Source organism: Triturus cristatus, chromosome 7 (genome assembly GCF_964204655.1).
Source record: "Triturus cristatus chromosome 7, aTriCri1.1, whole genome shotgun sequence".
NCBI lineage: Eukaryota > Metazoa > Chordata > Amphibia > Caudata > Salamandridae > Triturus > Triturus cristatus.
This window is the reverse complement of record NC_140590.1, coordinates 769,748,914-769,772,907: the sequence shown is the minus strand read 5'-3', so window position 1 is coordinate 769,772,907 and position 23,994 is coordinate 769,748,914. Positions and strand designations below refer to the sequence as shown.

Genomic DNA, 23,994 nt, shown 5'->3' with positions numbered 1-23,994 from the left:
CATCCCGAGCTCTGCGCAGCGACCTTGGTCTGTACATGGTGTAACAAGAACAGTCTGGGTCGTTAGACAATGCATGTTTTCCACTCTAGGTTGATCGACTCACTATTTAGCCATAACATACAGGCAGCTGCGAATACCTGAAAGTTGGTGCTTTTAATATTGCAGACATCATGTTTAATATTCAGACCGAAGACGAGCCTTCCTGCGAGAAGACTCCTGATGCTCCTGTGATGTGATTTCACTAAGCTGATCTTTGAGGTATGGGGTCCCCCCTTCAAGCCTAAGAGACCTTTTATTAGCATAATAATAAGATTAGCTTCTTAGTAAAGGGAAGGTGGTAGTATCCACTGTCATTTATAACATGATCACTCCCTTTATATTCTATGGTATTGTAACGATGCTGATGGTTTTAATTATAATCATTTGTCTGCTTGTATTAGCCAAAGTACTGCATCTTAGGACACGTGGTCTATAAAATAAACTCTTTTTATTTTCACCGTGTCTCTGTTTATTCTTGTTGTGGACTGATGTGAGAATAATATACGAACAGGTATTTCCGATTCCCACCATTCCGGAGAGTACACTGAGTCGCTTGTTCTGGGTTGTCTTTTCATTGGGACCGCCGAGCTAAATCTCGGATAACGAATGGGACACTTATGCTAGCCGGATACTGGGTTCTGGGTTCTGAGGTGAGTTTCTGGTACACCACAATTCACTGAGGTCCTGGGGTTCCACGCATAGTTCTGTGTATAAGCAGAATCCCTGCAACAACCTGTTTTAGGTGGGTTGATTTCAATTTTATGAACCTAAGAATACATATGGTTGGGCATGACTATGTTGTCAGCCTTGTTTCACCATAGAAGAACAGGTGTGATGCTCATTTTTCATTTGATATAGATGTGTTTGTATGTAACCAGGTCCTGTTTTTGAGATTTATGAGTGGAGGGCATCCTGGTTCTTTTTCCCTCTTATGCTCATTTTTGTGAGATGCCAAAGTCTACAGTGCCTGCCAGTACTACTTGTGTTACTTAAATGGGTGGGTGCTGAAGGGCTGATCAGAGGGGGAAGGGGAACAGTCTTATCTTATATGAATCTGTGAAGAGAAGCGGTCATTAGAAAGGGAGTGTACCGTGTTTGTAGGCCCAGCCCGGACGCGGGATGCAGGTACCATCTCCAGTTTGGCATTGTTTGGCAGGTTGGCGAATCTCCACTGCAGCGAGAGGTCAAGTACCATTCTCTGGAACCTGCAAAAAAGTGCAGAATGTGTTATTAACAAATACCCACAGCAGTATGATGGGGAATATCAATGAGCAACATCACTGTGTATCTCTTCTCACAGTAAAAGTTCCAATTCTAGCCAAGCTCTTTCCCCACCATTACACACCTCCTAACGATGCCATCTACTGGCAGGTGTCAACTTGTGTTATAGTGCTAATTTCCCACAGGCCCATACCTAATGTATTCCACGCCTGTACTCTTCATGCCACCCAGTTGCACTACTCCTACTGGTAGCATCCTCATTCTGTGCTCTGGCGAACATACCTCATTCTAAAGCTCCTACTGGTAATCCACACAACCCCTACTCTTTCCAATGACTAACTCCTGTGGTGCACAGCCACCACAATTCACGACAAGTCACCAACCGCCCTCCTGCACCATTCAAAAGTCCTTGCCTGTACAGCCCATCTTTTGAAGTCCTGCTGATGAACATTCTACAGTCAATACGACTGACCCTCTGCCATACAATTCTACAGCCCATGTTGGTATCTTTCTGCCTTCGAGCTCCTGTTACTGAGAGCCATCCATTCTGCAGCTCTCATATTACAGCTAATGCAAGTGTCTCCCTAGCATACTCCACTGTTTTACATCTTCTGCCAATTCTACGTTTTGATGGTGTCCACCATTCTGTGATTTCTGTTGGAGACTACTCCCCTCTACAGCTTCCCTGGCTGTGCCCACTCACTGCCCCACCTTTCTTCTCAAATGCATGTCTGTGGAAGACAGGACATATTTCAAATCCTCTCCCTGAGTAATCCACTACAGCATGACGAGAGACGGCCCCATTTCCAACCTCAGGGTTCATGGAAGTCCAGCAGTAGAATCTAGATTCTTACTTCAAATCATACTCCTCCGGGTTGAAATTCTGCTTCCTGCAGGTTTCCTCCAACACCTGTAAACAAAAAGAGCAAAAGCTGACTCAGGATCTGAGACTGTCTGTCAATTAGAAGTTCTGATAAAGGTAAAAGAAAAGAGATGGGGTGGGACAGCACTTCACAGAATGGCCAGACAATAGAGTGCCTTGGCCGGAAAGAACTTCACAGGATTCATACAATGAAGTGCACCTGCGCCAGGAGTCTCTTCTGCCACAATAAGCTCAGATGACATTGGTTTCACCAGTGAGTCACTGATAAAAGGCTGGGCCAGATGCCCAAGGCACACACTGCGAGGCGCATCTGCTTGGTGCCAGGCGCATTCACTGCCAGGAACAACATCGCACCAAGGGCCACAACCACATCCGTCACAGACCAAGAACCTTCCATGCAACTGCCCATATTAAAGCTTCCACTGAAGCCCTCCATGTTAAAATCTGATGTGACCGCCTCATGCTAATGGCCCCTACCAAAAGCCACTACCATCTCCAGCCAAGAGCACCCACAAGATGCACCTACCACCTGCAAATGGCTCACAATGCTCGTTGACTGTCTCATGCTTATAATCCACAAAGCTGGGGTAACTACCTCTCATGGCAAGGACCCCTACTGCTGCATGTAGTCACATTTGTTGTTTTTTTCCGGACACAAGTCAAAAGGTTGCTCTAAGGGTGCCAGTGTCCAGTGTTTGCGAAGGGTTTCACAGAGGTGGTCGCCCAACCCGCAAGGTGTATTTATTGTGACAGAGGATTGCCCACTTAGTTTTGTTGTTGTAAAAAATACACTTCATGGCATGGATTTGGGACGAAGAGTAATATTTGTACACATCAATTAGCAGCTGGGAACAGCATGTATGTAGTACTGAGAGACAGGATTTACTTAAATGTTCTCTTTAGGGGTAATGGCGGATGTGACTAGATACTATTAGAAGGCCCGCCATACCAAGACTCCCAGCCCACACACACCTCTCATCATGAATCTCGGATAGCCTGCAGCACGGGCCAGGTTAGCGTGAGAGCAATAGCCCCAGCCTGCTATAATCTCTGGCTCCTGAACTGTGGGCATTGATGAGAAATCTGGCTGTTTCCAGCAAACTGTATGTCTCAGATAATTTCTTCATAAACCAAAACTGAAAACACCCACATTGACTGTACATTTCTATGGGCCCTGGGCCCAGTGATATCATCATTTTATGGAAAAGTTCCCTTTCTTCGCTGTTCACTAAAACAGTCAAAGAAAATATGACATTTTCAAAACAAGTGCCACAGTTAAATATGAGCAAGTTAATAAAACCCTAGGAAATAAAAACAGACTTTGTTTAAAGGGGACTATTCACGTCTTTTCCATCACGTACATACCTGAGCTTATTTTCCTCTGCGTACTTTTTTGAAATGCAGATTTTTTGTTTGGAAGTAATAAAATGAAGAAAAAAAACTGTGACCGAAGGCGGCACCCATAAAGCTCACAGACGTTCAGTCAGTGCCATGGTTCGGTGGGGGGCAAAGAGTGTATGGGAAATCTGAGACAAGGATGGCATCAGCTATTTACAGAGGGGCTTCCACAGTTCTCTAAACAGGGAACCTGTGAACCCGAAAAGTGCTAAAGAACGGTAGTCCCCATCCTCAGGCCCACACAATAATCCTGGAACGACGACTAAAGGAACAGAAACAAATAATTGAGGGTGGGATACATATGCAAACATTATTTCTTTAAACATCAATGCGCATTGAAACACAACCAAAACTACAGTGGTGTCTGAGATTTTTCCCATCGCCCGCCTCCTTCCTCCCCTCTCAAAGGGCGGAGGACACGGAGAGGTTTTCCGGAGGCAAGGATTTAAATGCTATCGGCGAAGGACGCCTCCCTTCATTGACTGGGCTCGCACTACATCTTTTCTGTGTTTCAAGGAAGCCAGAGGGAGATATGTGTTGTTATTTTAACAAACAACTTCCTAAATAAATAAGTGGCTTAACGGTCAGAGCGGCAGACTTTGAAGCTGGTGAATCAGGTTCGAGTCTTGCCGGTCCAGCTCAAGCATCCTGTGATTTTGGGTAAATCACTTAATCTCCCTGTGCCTAAAAATGAATATGTCCGTCTATAATGTAACCGGTGATCATGTAAAGCGCTCGGATACCTTCGGGCCGAGTTCGCGCTATATAAAGCTACAAGTACAAAAAAAAAAAATACCTTCCGTGAAGTAATAAGGACTTTGCCCTGCAGCTATGAGCATAGCAATGCGCAAGAGATGTCGCAAGACCTTCCGACTGGAAGAATGTGCGATTTATAATAGGCGCGTATGAACCACAATAACTTTTGTGTGACTTGGACCCGATATATATAAGTATCTACGACTCAATGGAAAGCTCGATCTAACAAGCATTTGCAATGCAATCGGTCTCGCCTTTGGGACCTTTTAAGTATTTAGCGATGCAGCACATTTTCGCACAAAACGTAAGCAGTATGGTTTAAAAAAAACACATCCTTGCACACAGAGCTGCGGTACACATTATAAATTAAAATCGGGAAAACAGCTGATAAGGATCACATCAAACGTTTCCATTCTATGCTTCAACCAGGTATTGTAGTACCTCCAGGAATGGTGCTCTTCCCCAACCAGTGGAAATAAATGTTATAGCCTCCAGGCATTTCCATTAACAAATTTGTGTAAATTAGCATTAGCTAAGTAAAATTTAATAATCTTTAAAATTATCATGAAGCACCCATATCAAAGCTGTTACACACTGTCACTTTATAAACCTTTGTATGCAGTGTGAAAGGGGTGATCACAGTAACCGATACTGAAAGGCTGAGAGAGGACCCTAATGTAAAAAAATATACATTTCTGCTTCAATAAGTATTTGAAATGCTCACAAGCCAGATTTTTTGGCCAGAGTCGTCCATTAAAATAAGTTAAATCTCATTAGGAGCAGTCTGTTGCGCCACTCGCCTTCATCCAAACAAGATCACGCCGATTTCCTCTTGAAATTTCAGGTCTAATTTGAACTAAGAGTGAGCCAGGAAGTTGCATTAATCACATCTTCAGGCCCGACAAGATGGCAGCAAATTACACAAAAACATACATTGTAAACATATACAGACCGGAAAGAGGAGATATAGGGACTTCAGCCGAGCACTGCATGTCGTCTAACCTGAATCTCTCAAGGTGTATGAGCTGACGAGAATCCTCGTAAACCTGAGTAATGCCTGGCCCCATCAGAAGAATCTCTCAGGTGTGTGCGCAGCAGGCTCTGCAGATGGCCTCTCAATCCTCGAATGGCCCATCACATTTCAGCGGAGCATCCTGCAACCTGGCAAACTTTAATAGCAGCACTCTTGAGTAGCAATCTAATCATCAGTAAGTAGCACAGGGCATTTTCCTGTACTGCCGACCTAATCCGCAATAGTTATTGAGAGTCAGTGCGTGCATTTATACAGAGAATTTCTTTTTCCGGGGGGGTGGCGCGAGAATTTATTTTTCCACCCCAGCAGATCCAGAGGAAACAGGCAGGCTAGCACCCTCAGGGTATGAGCTGTCAGCCACTCACTGCGTAACAACGTCGTTTCACAGCCTGTACCTGGGGTGGCGGGAAGCACAAACTGCGATAATATTATTTAATTGTATAAACATGACCGGAGGCAGGAACGGGGTAGGTGTGTTAATCCAGAGGAAGGGTGTAGAAAGAGTGACGCCTGCTAATCAATTCACCAGATATTCTCACAACAAATAAAGGCAGTGTAACATGTCATCTGTGACATTCAGCCAGTACCTAATTTGACTTAAGTATTGCATTGTGGGACTTGTATTTTCTATTACCATCACAGATCCTAGCATGCGAAGAGCTAACAGACAAAAGTAAGAAACGAGGAGTGTGTGCGCGCGCGCGTTAGGCAGCCACGGATGCGGTGAGGGGGGGTCGGCAGCAGCGGGGTGTGTGCGCGCGCACGTGTGTCTGCGTGTGTCTGTGTGTATGCGTGTGCGTCTGCGCAAGCGCGAAGCGCGTCCACAGACCCCGATCGCTGCGCGTGCCCCGGTCTGTCTCCCTTGAGAGGCATCTGGGCGACAATAGTTCTCGTTGGCGGCAGCGCTTCGCGCTGCAACGCCAGCGAGACCTAAAAAGAACATGTGGCGCAACGTGTCCGTTCAAGGCCAGCAGTGACTAGAACCCTAACAGAGTTTTTGTCCACACAGAGCAGGTGTTAAAATATTTCTGTATCAAGAGTGCCACTAACAGGAAATCCAAACAAGCATTGGCATAGCCAATAAGTCTCGCCTTTGGGACCTTTTAAGTGTTTAGTTATCCAGCACAATATCCTTGGTGCAACAACATCAACTGTTGCATGGCTAAACACTTAAAAGGTCCCAAAGGCGAGACTTATTGGCTATGCCAATGCTAGTTACATTTTTGTAACTATGTATTAAGGTGCTGTTGTGAAATTGAATGCTTCTGGTAGAGCCTAAGAACGAAGGTTCACAGTGTATAAAGATCATTAGGAAGACAGCATTACTGGAATATACTACGTTAAAACGTGAGCAATTCTTAGAAACCTTAAATGATGTCATTTTCTGCGTTTTTCGAAGGTGGGAAAAAACGGTAAACAAAGAAGTAACGTGAAAAGAACCCAATCATATGATTTTATCCGATTATTGGTAGATGAAAAGGAACAGTTGCAGATCTATCAGTAAACCAGAGGGCACCCCGGTTCTATTTACTAATGTTGGTTGCCATAGATACGCATCGTGAAGAACCTTATTAGTGGATGTGGCCCTTTACAATGAGTTGCAGCTGGGCACCATTGTTGCTAGTGACACTCCTCATAAGCATCTTTGGTCACTTAATTTGAGAACAACCATTGCCAGGCGCGGCTCATCTGCCTCATCATTTTCTGGGAATGGCTGAGCATCGACCTGCGTGCCGGCGCCACAGCGTTATTCCTGTTTATTTACAAGGAAACTAAGAACGCGTAGCAAGTCTTTGCTCGTGAAGGCCGGTTTACAAGTTGGTTGCTCGCTTTCCATGCGCTGTTAGTTAACTTTCATTTTTTTTATTATCATGTAGTTGCTTCGAGAATTTAGCCGTCTGCTGAGCTGAAAACTGCCACCCTTTTCTTGTGGTGATTTTCTTTTCTCTAAAGATTTTACAAACAGGTTTTGGGGAGAGGGTGTAGCCTTGCGGCTAGAGCGGTCGTCTTCAAAGCAGGGGAACCGGGTTGGAGTCTGGGCAGAGACGCTCAAGATTATGCGATTTTGGGGACATCACTTAATCTCCCTGTGCCGAACAACAACAAAAAATGAATGTGTGTTTCTGTAACGAGACTGGTGCTCAGTGCTCCAATACCCTATGTCTCGGGTCCAGTTTGCGCTATGTAAAAAAAGTTAAAAAAAATAATATACAATGTGACAATACAAATTAAGTTGTAAGCATTTGTTAGAAAAAACACTTTGGCTAATCCATTCAGAAAAGATGGAGTTGGCAGTTGATACCAATGCGTGTCACTTATCCTTAAACAACACGGTCTCTTTGAGCAAACCACAACCTGAGTTCATGAAGAATAAACATCAACAGCCAAAATACATCATTAATGACCTCGCAAATGTGCATTTTATGTAAATAAAGTACACATCACGTGGTTTTGGGAGTAGATTTGTTTGACATAAGAGTTTTGAGTCTACCTGGAATCAGCTCAGAAATGTTATCGGAAGAGGAGAGAGGCGGGGCAGAATCTATATGAATGCAATAGCTAGAAATACCACACGGCAGCTCTGTCTGTACAAAGGCAGTGATTCAAATGTCAGATGTGACATTTTACTGCAGTACTATGCATCAGCCGTGAACTAGCGCTGGTAGCAGTTGGCACCCCCTCCCAGCTACAAAGCATACCCTTGATGCAGTCAGAGAAGGTTGTCAAAAGAAACTGAGCGCTTAGAAAAAAACACGTTGACAAGGGAAAGTGAAAATGAAATGACCCAAGTAAGAAACAAAAATAAACAAAGACAAGTTTAAATAAAACAGGTTGAGAAGGGAAAGCGAGGGCAAGACAGCAGTGGAAAAAAAAGAGCAGGCAATTGCAAACAGCTCTTTTCAATCACTAGAGCTTGTGCTGGCATCCACCTTGCGGTAGCGAGCAGCGGCGCGTGGGCCATCTGTTTTCAATTAGCCCACGCGCCGCTACTCACTCCCGGAAGATTGATGCTAGCACATGCAGAGTGCTTGAAAAGAGCTGACAAATTTCTAAAGGTCATCTCCTAGAGCAACGCATGCACGCTGCCTAGGCGAGACCTAAAAAGCTGCAATTACATGAAGGAAACTGTTCTGGAATGCAAGACCAGCCTAGACACTGTGCAAGTATTCCCTGGTTCGGCCATCACTAACCCCACAGCCACAGATGCTGGGCCCAGGAGGCAGAAACACATGGTGTCACTTCTTGTTGCCACCTCGTTCACTATCATCTTTACAATGGCAATCTCCAGTAGAAAGGGGAGAGCAGCTCTCACTGGGAGCTGGGCATAAAGGGTAAGCTGCCTTTAATCCCCTAAGCATGATTTCCAAACTGATGTGCATCTCATCTTGTCTGAGCTTGCATTGTACGCTACATCGTAGTTGCATACATAGTTGGAAGTGTGTTGTAATTATTAAAGAGCAATTAAAATGATGAGGCGATTTAAACACAGCCTCTTTGTCGGGATAAAACTAGATCACAGTGACTGGCAAGAAAAGAATTAACTGGAAATCAACATAGTAGCACCCAGTATCCAATATTAACCAATCAAGCGGCATGTACACTTCGACTACTCACCCGTAAGGGTCTCAAGGCGCTCTGGGGGGTGCTGCTAGACGGACTCGGTGGAGGATCATTCCAAGAGCCTGAATGGGATCAGTGACGTTGATTGTCTGAGGAGCGGGAGCAGGTGTTGCAAGTCTTGGCGGCAAAGTAGGAGAACGATCTTCCTCCGTTTCTGGTCTTTTTGATCCTGGGGATGGAGGCGAGGGCGAGTTGGGAGGATGGGAGTTGTCTGTTGGGTACGTGGAAGGTAGGGCAGTGGTTCAGGTATGCTGGTCCTTCATCGTGTAGGGCCTTGTAGGCGTGAGTGAGGATCTTGAAGGTGACTCTCTTGTTAAATGGGAGCCAGTGGAGTTGTCTGAGGTGATGCGTGATGTGGCTGTAGCGGGGGATGTCTAGGATCAGTCTGGCAGTGGCGTTTTGAAAATTCTGTAGTTTCTTGAGCTGTTTCTGGGTGGCGCCGGCATAGAGTGCATTGCCATAGTTAAGTCTGCTGGTGATGAATCTGTGGGTGACCGTCATTCTGGATTCTGTGGAGATCCATCTGAATGTCTTTCGGAGCAGGCGGGGAGTGTGGAAGCAGGCTGAGGAAACTGCATTGATTTGGCGGTCCTTTGTGCGTGAAGAATCCAGTATGATGCCAAAGTTGCGTGTGTGGTCCCTCTGGTGGGGGGAGCGCCCAGCACATCTGGCCCCCAGGCTGATGTGGTGGGTCCCAGGATGAGAACTTTGGTCTTGTCAGAGTTGAGCTTGAGGCATCTGTCTTTCATCCATGTAGTGACGGCCTTAATACAATGAATACCAACCATTGATTGTGGATGCATTTCGTCCTCTGCCCTAACCCACCGCCATTTGTCAACCAAGAGACAAGACGGTTTTTCTGTGCACCCTAGATGTGGCCTATACTTGTAATATAGATTGAGCAAAATTGTAAGGATTCTGCCAGTGCACATACGTCCTACACACCTTACAGTCAGAAACAGCTCAGCTGGTGTACCACAAAGTTTGCAGCAACACTGATTTCACAGTGCTTAAACCCATTCATGGCTCTTTCAGTACTCTTGCGTCTTGTTCATTAGCACTCCTTGACTTTCCTGTGTTTGGACTCACTCACAGTATGCTAATGAGGCTCTATGCAGCAACTGTGCCTGCTATCACATTGCCTAGACTCATGTGTAGCTCTACTGATGTCCCTCAATCGTGCAGCAGAATCTGATATTTCAGTGCTAACACCCACACACTGCTAGCCATCAGGCTACTACACATACAACAGTAAATTAAATAACATTCTGTGACATTTACCAAGCTTCCTGACAAATAATATTCTCATACCTATTCAGTACTGTGATACTCCTTAAGAATAAAGCTAAAACTGCTCTCTGCGTGTAACGTAGACACCAAGAACGTGCTACAAGTAGTAACGTACACCTTGGAAAAGCAATTTCAGGGAGATCATTTTCATATGGTATAGTACTAAATGCAGCTACTATGCCAACGAAAGAAAACATATTTCACTATCCATGTTTTCTACAGAGTTTCAAAGAGATTTGAGGTATTCTGTACATATTTGATTAACATTAGAACATCTCAAACCATCTGCTTTTCTGAACACTTGGGCCATGCAAATTACAGTGCTCAAGTCTTCCAAATCAAATAAAGGAACTGGTGGCATAAAAAAAGAAAAAACAACGTTCTTTCAAAGAGTACCATATTAAAGTATGTAGAATGTATGTAGGACAGTGGATCTCTGGGCATCCCATATTTCTCTCAAACACATAACGCACCCTAAAGTCTGAGGTTAGCAATAAAAAACGGAAGGGGGACATGGAAAACAAGATAGTTGAGTAGACGTCTCACAGCCGAGCTTTGACAGGACCTCACAATATCCTTCTGAAAACCCATCGCCCCGAGCCCATTGACCCCCAACTCCACCCCATACTAATCCTGAGTAAGAGTTGAGCAGCCCAGATCCCGCGAAAAAACGGGAAACAGCTGCGGTCGAGTCAGAGACCACTCCAGAGAGTGGGCAGAGCCAAATGAAAATGAGGGTCGCCATCCACAGTGACTATGAAACTGGCTACACGGGATGCAAACCTAGCAGGCAATGTGAGCGATCCACCAAGATCTTCCTACCGCAGTCTTGAGCGATCCATGAAGTGGAGTGGAAATCACCCAACGTAGAGTGGAAAACCGGGACGAACTGGCAGACGAGCAGAGCAGCCGAACTGCAAACAGAAGACACTAGGTACATAAGGGAAAAAAACTGGAAACACCTCCCGGGGGCCAGGAAATAGTGCAGGGAGCTGCACCTTGGGTAGTCTAGATAACGCAAGGAGCCAGACTACTGTTCCTGATCCCCCCCTATCCCTACCAGGCCCACTGAGATGCAGTTCAGTGTGGGGAAGTACTTGGGGGAGATTGAAGGAGGGAGGAACCAACAGGTACGGGAGGAGGGGAGCTGAGGCGAGGTGTCGACCACAGGGAAATCCACAACAGCAACGCAATAGTGAATATAGTCCCCACCCCCAGGCCTTCTTCGCATCCCCCTCTGGCCTCTTTGAGAGGCGGATCGGTGCTAAGAAGGTGAAGTGTGGGGCTGAGAGAGAAGAGCAGCGAAGAGACTAAGACCCAGGAGTACAACGGCAGCTGACCGTAGTTGGGCATCACTGCAACATAGCTATGCCCAGCATTCCCACAGAAGGCACAAGTGGCAGCGGTGGAGCTCTAGAGACAGAGAGGGATTGAAGGAGAGGAGTCGCAACCTGGCCGATAAGATTGCTGTCCTTGCAACAGACGGTAGCGGTGCAGGGAGAAGAATTGGAAATAGCGAGGTCAGGAGTCTGCACACAGGGTGTTGGAGACGACAGAGAGAGGCTAAACCTGAGAAAGAGTTCCCTCCTCAAGAGAGGAATAATAGCAGAGCCCCTTCGAGCGAGGGAAAGGAAAGATAAACGACGAGAGATCCACGGCTGAAGCAGAGACAAACAAACCCCCCCCCCGCACCCTGCCCACAAGTAAGGAAACCAAGGAGAAATTAGACACACCAGTGCTGAGCAGGGACGTGCAGAACCAAAGACTGGGACGAAGCACTGACCTTGGCTTGTGATACACTGCAAAACACAGACAAACCATGCTATAGAGGCGGTCAGAGAACCAACTCTGAAGAGTTCCGGAGACAAATAAGGCCCACAGACAAGCCTAGGATGTATTGATTACCCAACCACCCCTCCTCCTGATAAGACTCTGGTCGTCAGAGCAAAACGACCACTGGCGATAGCAGGACACCAGATCAGAAGATATTCAACCCACCAGTAGGACAGACAGTGAGGCAGAGTCTGACGCATTACAGTGGTGAAAGATAAGGAGCCAGAACCACAAAGACAGGTGAAAATAGATAAATACACACAGGTGGTCAAGAATGTAGCAGACACAGAACCCATACCAACAATACACGATAACACAGCCCTATTAAATGCGATCCAAAAGTTAATAACGGCCCTAGAAGCTAGGATTTGAGAAGTCAGATCAGAAGTGTCGCTACTAAGGCAAGATTTACGTAATGTGGTGGAGGATGTGACGAAAGCATACGGGAGAGATTCTGAACTAGAAGATGTGACTCAATCCATGGGGAAAGACGCCAAGGAATTGTAAAAATTAGTGACCAAAGACATCCTCTTGAGGGTTGATGACAAAACCTCAGATTGGTGGGGTTCCCCGAAAGAGTGGAGGGGGCCAACATGGTGGACTTTTGTAGGAAGGTGGCTGTAGTCCACTTTTACAGACAGTCACTTCTCCAGTTGCTTTGTAATAGAAAGAGCTCATAGGGTGCCCGTGGCCACCAAATGGGCATCACAACCAGTCTATTGAACTTTCAAGATAGAGACATGGTTCCTAGGGAAGCGAGGTAGCTAGGTGAAATAAAACAGGAGTCCTCCACCATATTGAGATTCTCCAGATTACTCCCTTGAAGTACAGAAACAAAGACGGACGTTCGATGCAGTGAAAGCAAAACTACAGTCGATACGACTACAATACATGCTCCTATCTCCCACCAAATTGAAGTCCTGTACAATGACAAGTAACACTTCTTTGCCACACTAGAGGAGGCCTGGAGCTGGATTGAGGAATGGCCACAACTTAAGTCATCACACAGCACAGAAAAAACTCACAATGATAGGGAGAAATTGGGAGCCAGGCCGAAACTCTGGTCCTCATCAACCAAGAAGCAAAACAGATCTCAACGAGGTAGGGGAAGATCACTGGGTCGGTTGACAGGTAATAGTACAACTGGAGGAAGATCCTCAGACTCTGTGGAGGAAATCCGGTGTCAGGGCAGTCAACGACCACGGATAGATGGTGAGGAACCAACACATCGAGAGGACAGGGAGGAGGAGATATTCAGCCATGACACGGGAGCGCTGAAAGATTGACAAGAACATACAGAACATGAAAACACTGGGGTCATTGAAACATGAAGGGGTGGACGGGGGAGCGAAGGATTTTTTGGACACAGTAGTGTGGAGATGGAGGTCAAGTAGGAGACCAAACAAGAGACTAAGGAGGTCAGTGAAGAAGGTCTTTGCCCGCTCTCCCCAATTTCCTGCTTTACTAAGGGCTAGATTATGACCCTGAGTGTTTGCAATTCGCAATTTGCATTTTTTTGCACCTTGCAAATTGCAAGTCGCAAACACTGATGTACAACAGTGTCTGAGACACTGGTTGCAATTCCCAAATAGGTCGCAAAGGACCTGTCTCATTTTGCAACCCATTGGGAAAAACCGGCACTTACAGGGATGGTGGCCTACTGGGGTCTGCAGACCATCACGTTAGTGACTGCTTTTTCAATAAAAGCAAAAAGAACAGATGATGGACGGAATGCTAAACAATGCAAAGATTCACCCCCAGTCAACAGGTCTGGGTTAAATCCATTGGGTTTTTTTTGCCCACTACACCACCCCAGTTTGGACCCAGCTATTTGCAAATCAGTCTTGACCCTGCTCCTCATGGGAACAGTCCAGACCGAACTACCAAGCCAGGTCTTTCCTGGACCAGAAACAAGCATCCTGGGACAGTTTTCAGGGTATCACTCCTCATCAGCCAGGCTAGCTTGAATCCAGTGGCACAGTGAGCACGGGACCCACATATAGGCATACCAGACCTCTGTACCGGGGTGAATGTTTGACATTGTTCAGTATTCTGTCCATCAATTGTTCTTTTTGCATTTGTCACACCTAGCGGGACGGGTATGCCCAGACATGGGTCCTGTGCTCTCCATGCAACTGGAGTCAAGCTAGCCTGGCTGATGGGGGCGATACCCTGAAACCGATCCAAGGATGCTCGTTTCCGGTCCAGGGAGGACCTGGCCTGATAGTTCAGGCTGGACTGTTCCATGGGGAGCAGGGTCAAGACTGATTTGCATATGGCTGGGTTTAAACATGAATGGCATGGGGAGAAACAAAACAATTGATTTGGGTCCAGATCTCTGTACAGGGGTGCTTGTTCGACATTGTTCAGCATTCAATCCATCAATTGTTCTTTTTCAATAAAGCGGTTTTTATTTTTTGAAATGCAGCCCGTTTTCCTTAAAGAAAAACAGGATCCATTTAAAAAATACATAAAAATGAAGGTTTTAGTTTTGTTTTCTTAAGAGCAGGCAGTGCTCCTAAACATTTTCTCTGCCCAGCCCTTGATTTTCGCTTCCCGTTTGGGACTGGCTCACCACCAATTTGAAATTTGCAGACACACAACAATCTTACATCCCTTGCGACTCACTATTAGGAAGGGACGCCCCTGTCATCCCCCCTTCCTAATAGCGACTCACAAAACCTATTTTGTGATTCGGTAACAGGTTACCGACTAGCAAAATAGGTTTGGTGCATGCTCTAACCCTTTTTAGTGGTAGCAAACAGGCCAATTTCCAGTTTGCGACAGCTAAAAACAGTCGTACATCTAGCTCTATGACCTCAAGTGGGCTGCAAGTAAGTTGTAAGTGAAACGAGTGTAAGGAAGATTGATGGAGTGGCAGAACGAGATACAGGTTGAGTGAAATCATGGAAACATTACTATGCGCTAGTGAGGTAACAGCGCAGTGAGTGTGAACAATAGTCTAGAAGAAGTGAATTGTGTGGCCTACCGTTACACTAAATGATACACAAGTGGAGAATAGTAGCCTGGGGGGGAAAGCACACAAGAGTGAATACACCCCGCGAGAATTGGCTCAAGTAGTTATTCACTATTCCATTTGGACTAACTTCCTCAAGCCTGGGTAGTGGGATCTAGAGTGAGAGAGCCATGGTAGGTGGGTTGAGGCTGTGTGACTAGGGGTGAGTGTGAGTGAGGAGTCCTCTTGAACTTTAAAACAGCAAGGGAACACCTGGAGTGAATGTGTAGGGAGAGAGGTGACCAGTTTAGTTAAGGGTATATTTGCAGGGAATATAGTTTAGGTCATTGGGGGAGGGACAACAGACCTTTCAGGCCGTATTAGCAAAAACCTTTGTCATGTTGACTCAGGGGGTTATGAGCGCCAAGGGGCAGAAGGCAAAAGGGAGGGGGTGAAGGGAAATGAGTTAATAACGTTCATTTGTTGTGTTTGGAGGGGAAAGTATTCATGTTCAAGCGGTGAAATAGGCATACGCACATCACTAAACAGGAGATGCATCAAGAAGAACGGTCAAAGACGACCAAGATAAATCAACGAGAGGGGTGGAGACACCGGAAGGGCGAGGGACGGCCATAATGACTGGATATGCAGGGAAAGTGAGGGTACTCGGACACCTACATAAAATGACTCAAGCTAGATGTGGTCTTGTCCAGGAGACCCACCTATTGGGTTCCCAATGTAGATTCTTGAACAGAGGGGCGTACACTCTAAGCGCTCATGCAGGATTTACCACAGGCTGCTGTGGGAGTGGCGATAATAGTCAGCAAAACACCCCCCTTTCAGATCCAAGAATCCTGGATAGACCTCCACGGGACATATGCAGTGGCAAGGGGGTATGTGGGATAGACAAGATGTCACTTTTATTAGTGTTTACACCCCCTTCGTCTGCAATGACACATGCTTGGCAAGGTTATAGAGATCCTAATAGAAGCAGGCTCTTCCCTCCATATAGTAGCGAGAGACTTTAAAGATGTAATGATGCCAGAACTAGATAGATCAGGCTTGGCCTCAGTATCCCAACGAGAGACACCACTGATGCGCTCTGTAACTACTCTAGGTCTTCCAGCTGACCGTCGATAATCCTATTTTTCTGGCTTGCACAGGGTGGGTTCTAGGTTGTATTACATATTTGCTCCAGCATGGGAAATAGGTGCGACAGATAAGGAAACGGCCTCATCGTAAAGGTTTGTTGTGAAGGCTAAATGCCTAGGAACTGTGGAATGAGACAGTCTCAATGGAGCTCAAAACAGACACGGACCTATATTTTGCAGAAAACCAAGAGTCAGTGAACTTGGCTATTACGCTCTGGAAGGCTTTCAAAACGGTATTCTGAGACCAAGCACAGAATTTTATAGCACCTAAAAAGACATGGGAACACCAGGAAATAGAGCCCATAGTAAGAAGACTAGTAAAGCTGGATGGGGACCCGGGGAGCAGGAGCGGACTCAGCCATCTTCTGTAAGACCGGGGCTCAAAGAAGAGAGTACCAAATGCTAGCACAGAAGAAAGCACAAAAGCAGATTTTGGCAATACAACATCATCTAAATAACACAAGTGACAAGGCAGGTGAACTGTTGGCCTGGTTGGGTCGGAGGGAGGTAGAAACGCATTTGGTCCATAGTATAGAGGGTGGCAACCAAATCTTATACGACAAAGACCAGGAGATAGCAGACGAATTCGCAAGGTACTATGCAGACCTTTATAGGATTAGACCGTTAGCTGTGGCCTACCGGATAGAGGAATATCTAGCCACAGTAAATGTACTGACTCTTACATGCGACGACTGTTTGACGCTAGAGGAGGCACTTACGCTGCAAGAAGTACAAGCGCCAACTGCCAAACTGAAGCCGGATAAGACACCAGGCCGTAACCGCATACCGGTAGAGTTATATAAAAGAAATGCCAGTACCCTGGGACCTCATCTCCTTAATATATTAATTGAGGTGAGGAATGAGGGCAATCTGCCACTAGACCTTCGCCGCCACAAAAGTTGTGATCCATAGGCAAGGTAAGCCAGCCACGAATCGCAATTCATACCACCCAATTTCACACCTGAACACAAAAATAAAAAAACTGGGGACGGTCCACGCCACCCCACTCATCGCCGTCATATCACCCCTAATTCATGAAGACCAATCCGGTTTTCTGCCTAGGAGATCCACTAGATTTAACCTCCGGAGACTCCACAACTGGCTAGAGTCGACCCAGACAAGAAGAAACGCCCATGTAGTCCTAGCCCTAGTTTCCGAAAAGGCATTTGATGGAGTACACTGGCCCTTCTTAAAGGCCCTGAAGAGATTCAGCTTCAAATCCAAATTTCAGGCCAGGATACCTCTACTCTACGGGAACCCAGTAGCCGCAGTCAAAGTAAATGGTGTTCTATCAGAGAAGTTCCCTATAGAAAGAGGGACACAGCAGAGCTGTCCACTATCCCCCTCCTCTTTGCCCTTACATTAGAACCACTGGCTTGTGTAGCCTGGGCACACCATAACATTATAGGCTTCTGCACAGAGGAAGCCGCATTTGAAGATGAGAGGATTTCGCTTTATGCAGTTAACATCCTGCTCTACGAGACCAAACAGCAAGAGACACTACCGGACAGGTGTTTAAACACTATTGAACTCATGCAGGGTATACAATAAACGGGGGCAAATCAAGCCTCTATCCAGTTGGAGGGGATGTAGATTTGTTAGACCTGCCTGGGAGATTGTGTATAGACAAAAATGGGTTTAAATACCTTGGAATATATGAGAATGCAGTTTAGATAAAAATCTTCAGAGAATTTGGGGAGACTGCCATGGGGATGTAGACCGGTGTGGAACCCTACCTCTAACTCCACTTGGAAGGGCATCTATGAGCAAGATGAAAATCTTATCAAAACAGTTATATGTCCTCCATAATACATACCATAAAATCAGGGGAGGCTGGTGACATTTCAAAGTTGGGAGGACTAAAATGATTGGCATACTGCACGTTTGCTACTGATCATAGCGAGTGAGTCCGAACCACCATAAAGGGGGTTCGGGGGGGGGGTTCTCCCCCCGAGAACATTTTGAAAAAAAGAGAAGAAAAATGATGCATTATCAAGCAAATTTGAGAAAGCAGGAAGGTTAATAAAGCAATTGTGAAAGTGCAGTTATTACATTAATAAAGAGATGTCATATAACATAGGTAGCTGCTTATTCAGCATAACCACAGAGCTTCATAACAGACTTCGAGATACAATGCATTTCTGAGTACCTGTCTCTTTCCCAGTGTCCACCGCTGTCTCTCGTTAGTTGAACCCTTGCTGCTTCCATCTATGGTGTCTCCCACTTTCCCAGTGTCACTTCTCACATGTCATTGGGTGGAGGCTTTCTCACCCCCCCAAATCTGGCTGTCTCTCCTGTTCTACTGGAATTCTCTCAACCCCTGCTATTGGGTGGGTTCTCTGTCACTGCCACCATCGCCTGCTGTCTCTCGACAATTTACAATCTGCTGTCTCACTGGCTTGGTGCTGCTCTCACAGCCTCGACACGTCTCCCCTTACATGCTGGGCACTCAGTCACCGCCCTCACTTCTGCTGCCTGTGTCGTATTTGTAGTAACTTGCCCGCTACCTCTGTGAACTGTCACTTTTCTCTTTACCTGTCTCTCTCCCAGAATTCACCACCTTCACCTGTAAGTGGCTGCGAGCTGCTCTATCGGCGTCACTCTCTTCCAGTGACACTCTCTGTGAGAATTTGGCCACCTTGCACCAGTACAATTCGACTCTAATGGTAGTAGGTTTAAGACAACCTTTTAAAGAAAGCTATCCTAGTGGTAACTGTGGAGAGCAGCCTTCAGGCTAAGTCTTTAGAGGAATGTAAAGCAGCTTGTTTTACCTTATAATCTCTTGAATTACTAAATGAAAGGACACCACACAGGTATATATATAAAATATATATGTATTTATTACTAGACACACTCTACTAATCTCTTTATGAGATTAGAAGTCAGGAACATATGCATAAATCAACATTTCACAACAATTTAAGCACAAATATGGCTGGGGCCCTAGGTGCGTACCAGACCATATACTAAAAAAGAGACTTAAGAATAACGACTTGCGAGTGGACAAGGCCTAGGGCCTTCAGAAGCGCTAATCTACCGAAGGCAGGTAAGTAAAGGACCCACGGGAGACGCATGCAGTGTGAGAACACAGCCGCGGATCCCAATTGACTTCAATGGAGCAAGTAGCGATTGAAAATTTAGAGTTTAAGGATACTTTGGGAGAGTCTACAAGCAAGTCACTTACAGGGTAAGTAGTTCTAGAGCCAACACCCACAGGAGCACTGTAGTGCTGGAGTTACCTCGCCCAGGGAAGCAGGGTGCATAGGTATCTTTTGGTGTCGGGTCGCGGCGTCTTTTTCAATGGGAGCCAAAGAAGACTAGCTGCTTAGAGAAGTGTCCGGTGGAATCCAAGTCTGGATTCAGAAGAAGGAAGACCTGAAAGCAGAGGGGACAGTGTTCAAAGTCACATGGCAGTGACCCGGGGCAAGGAAAATGGATGCCCACAGTCGTCGGGTGATTTCAGGTGATCCACGGGTGTCTTGACTCTTCAGCCACGAGGTTCAGGAGGCGTCGACGACGACCAGGAGCTGGATTCGGCATGTCCCACGAAGTCTGCAGCTTACTGCGGTGTCGGTGACCAGATTGGAGCCAACAAGCCTTGGTAACAGCAAGTCTCGTGGAAAAGATAAAAAGTCAGCGGTGCAGAACAGCAAGTTCTGAGGGACTCACCCAGCGAGGGTAAGTCAGGCCAGGACTGGAGCAACCAGGGGAGCCCTTTGGAACTGTAGTAAAGTCTTCTGGGGACCCACAAGCCAACCGGCAAGGGACCGCGAAGACGCCTCGGGAGGATTCACTCAACAGGGGACCACGGTCACTCGGGACGGGGTAGGCCTCTGATCTTCGGTGGAAATCCTGCTGGAGGCTTGGACCACACGTGGTCCAATGCACAAGTTCGTGGAACGTCGTGAAGGGGTTGCACTCGAAAATAGTGCACGGTACCCCGGTATTGCGGTTCCTCGTCACTCGTGGATTCCACTTGCCTCAGCGTCGCTGGGGACTCGCGATGGCCTTGGAGAAGTCAGGAAATCCTTTTCCTGGGCTGCAGGGACTTCGGACTCCGGCGGGAGCGGGAAAGTTGATGGCAAGATTGGGTGCCTGCCAAGCAGGGGAGTCACTCCTAGACTCCAAGGGAGATTCTTTCATCTTCCAGAGGTAATGGAACGTCAAAGGTCCAGGATTCTTCTTCAGAGCGTCGTCCAGGGATATCTAGTTTGCAATGGCAAGGGTTCCCTAACTTATACTGAAAGGAAGGGAGGGACTAGCTCTATGACCCTACCTATGGGAGGGTCAGGGGAGTGGGTGGCTACACCCACTTCCCTTTGTCCAGTTTAGCGCAGGGGCAGGTAGCCCCTGAGCCGGTTTGAACTGGTGTATGCACAGACGAGCCTACTACTCCCCCAGTGCAGGACTTCAAAGCACTCTAGGAGTGCACCCACCCAGCCCCAATACACTAAACCCTGTCTGGGAGGTGGTCACACCTCCCTGTGACAGGATGCCTATTGTTGGGCCTCCTCCACTGCGAGTTTCAGTCAGCAGCCGGAGGGCAGCCCAGTGTCTGTGACTGGTGGCATCTATTTTGTGATGCCAGGGCTCTTCAGGATTCTACTGTGTTTTCACAGTGGGTACATGTCTATCCGTCTAGAAGGGTGGGATCATACTCCCACACCAGTTACTGGTGTGGGGGTATTATTCAAAAGCGTTTGATACCAAACACGACATGTTTTGATGCAGCCATCCCAAAGTTAGCATTTACTGCGAGGTTATAATGCACTTAAGAGTATATGGTTTGACCGCATTCACAAACAGCCCCAGAAAATGGACTCCGAGAGATGCAGAGGGGCCTTGCTCAGGCAGAGGCACCCCCTCACATGGAAACCAAGCACCCTGCCCTCAGGATTGATAGGGCCTGCCTTAGGGCTGACTGATAGGTTTATATGTGTGTGTATGGAGAGATATAGGGAATCTATACCTCAGTGAGGAGTGCTAACACTACCTCACCCAGGCTGCAGTAGCAGGCCTGTGGTGTCAGATTTAGTCTGCTTCCCAGGGGTGGCATAATACATGCTTCAACCCCTGGTAGGCCTGTGAAGTACCTATGCCCTTGGTACCTAAGGTACCATATACTAGGGGCTCACAAGGGACCACAGTATCCAATCACTAGTGCACCTAATATGCACTCCATGTTGTTTAGAGAGAACAGAGAGGCAGGGGCCCTGATTAGCAGGGTCCCAGACAGACTATAGCCAGAAACCAGTGTTAACACCAGAAAAAAAGTGGGGGCAACATAAGAGGCAGATCCTACTCTCCTACATTCTCACTTTCCCATCATCTCAGTATCCCTTCCTACCTTATCTCTTTCGCTATCTCAGCATCTCCCCTCCTCTGTCACTGGCTGGGTGCTGCTGACACTGCCCTGTGACTGTCTCTTGCTGCCCCTTCCATTGTCTCGCAACCCCCCATGCTCTCCTCTCTCCTCATCTTGCTTCCTCTTTCTATCTTGCTATCTCTTCCTATCTTGTTGCCGTCACATCCATCTTGCTTGCTATCCATCCCTACATCTCAGTATCCCTTCCTCCCTCGTCTTTTTCTCTGTCTCCGCACCTCCATTCCCCCGTCATAGAAAATGACAAGTAGTTACGACAGAGCACATCTCACACAAGAATTGGAGGAACTAGCTATCTATAGCGCCTAATATGTACCGGTGATTGCAGGTGGTGGGCGCTTAGCGCTGCCACTCTTTTAAGGTCCGGGGCGTATTTCTCATCATTGGCCTTCACCCCCAGAGCAAGAGAGAAAAGTCAGTTAACCGGGGAACAGAAAGAGAAGGAAACAGTGACATAAGGGAACGAGGGTGCGGAAAGGAACGTGTGAGAGTAAAGGAGGAGCGGAGGGCGTAGATTGGAGTAAAACAAAGGGAGGCAGTCAGGCAGAGACGGCCGGGTGTGGACTGACACACGGAGATTTGTGCTCAGCTAGCTGACCTAATGCCCATTGCTTATATTATTACAAAACGAAAGCAGAATGGTTTAAAAAGACCACGTTTGTGAATACAGAGCCACAGTATGCATTTTGTTTTCCAATTATGCACCCAACAAGCAGGTATTTCAGTACCTCCAGGAATAGTGTGCTTTCCTACCCAGGGAAAACATCGTTGTTCAAAGAGCGAGGAGGCAACAAAAGTAGGGCTTCACTGGCAAGCACTGTAATGTGGCGCTAGTGCGGTGACGTGAGGGAGTCGAGTCGGCCTGCTGCGCTGCGAGCCTGAACGTCACCACAACAGCGGCCCGAAATGGCCAATCACTGCATGGCTTCACATGAAGTCACACAGTGATTAGCCATACATAAGTGCAGCTGCGGCAGTGCCATCACCCACGCGCGGCACCCAATAATGGATTGCCTGCCCTTCTACGCGGTGGACCAGCCATTCCTGGCGCTGCATGCAGCGCCAGCATTGGCTAGGGGGACACAGTTACTCTTCGCCCATATCAGACCCGGGGGCTGCGGCCCTGGCTGCTGTATGAAGCAGCACCCTTGGGTCCCTCGTAAAGGGAAGGTAGTTTGCACGCATGTTCGGGCTGGTCATAGCCCAAAAATACACATGCGCACTACTGCTGCAGCAGAGTCTGGACTGTCACTCAGCTGCTGCAGCCCAGCCCCACCCCCTGGCTTCAGCGCACTCCGGATTGAGTCGGGTGTGTCCCGGTGCTACTAGTACCGGGACACGCGTATAAAATATTCAGCGAGACGTGAGGAGCATTGCCAATTATTTATTTAGCGTGCTTGACGGTGGGTCCATGTGGCTTAGTGGGGCTACGCCCCAATGGACGCACCGCACCTGCATAAAATCCCAGAGGAGGTTTTTTTTTTTTTATCAAAACAGATGGAGAGGTCAGGACACTGTTGTGGAATTGGGGACATCCTAGATTGGCTCTGTGGCGCTAAAGCGGAACCAGTATAACAGAGGCATCGCCCTTGCAGACACTAGGGCCTACTAACTTTTAATAGTGATCATTGACTTGGGACAAACGGGAAACATCCTTCACAACGCGGGCATTGCATCGCAATGCCTTTACAACGCGGGCATTACAACGCAAGTCGTTACAACAACTTGCGCTAGATTGCGCTCTAACCTATCGAATAGTATGATTTACTATTCCAACACGTTCCCTACTGTATGTAGACTGGAGTTGCAATAGTAAATCATACTATTCCTAAGTTCAGCGCCCTCCAGCGCAAGTCGTTGTAACGACTTGCGTTGTAACATACGCGATGTAAAGTACCGCGCTGTAAATGTATGCGTAGTAACATCATACATTCTGGACAAACATCTGGAAATAACCCCACTTACATGTTGTAAATAAGTCAATGTCAGTCTAGGCCCTACACACACTATCCATATTGAGGTTTACAAAAATAGAAAATATTTATCTGAGTAAAACAAAAACAAAACGATCCATATCCATCAAGTAGTGGAAGTGGAGATATTGAATATCGAAGGAATAAATGCAATAACGCACTTGGAAGCAGGGATAGCTCATAAAGGTTCCTTCAAGTTGCGAGGGACCGGTGCAAATCCAAAGTTCAGGCCGCCCGGGGATCGTGGGCCGGCTACAGGGACCCACTTCAGCCCGCTGAATACAGTACCTTGGAACCTGGGGCGCAGTCCACGTGGCGAGGCTTGTTTTGACAGAACCTCAGTTGCAAATCCCACTTCTGAGGCACAGAATCTGGAGGGGGCACCCCAGGCAAGGGTAGGACTCCCAGAAGGCAGAGTCCAGCAGCACCAGCAGAACTGCAGGAAGACTTTTGTGTC

General features: G+C 47.0%; 1 protein-coding gene across 1 annotated transcript in view; it reads right to left on the bottom strand.

Annotated features, from left to right (window-relative positions):
- The window catches only part of ASPSCR1 (ASPSCR1 tether for SLC2A4, UBX domain containing), an 837,953-nt gene that overhangs the window by 741,357 nt on the left and 72,602 nt on the right, over window positions 1-23,994 (bottom strand). The window contains exons 2-3 of the mRNA XM_085617557.1: window positions 2,115-2,170; window positions 1,130-1,244 (exon numbers count right to left, since the gene is read on the bottom strand). Of these exons, the coding sequence (XP_085473683.1) occupies window positions 1,130-1,244; window positions 2,115-2,170 (171 nt within the window). The remainder of the gene's footprint in view (window positions 1-1,129; window positions 1,245-2,114; window positions 2,171-23,994) is intronic.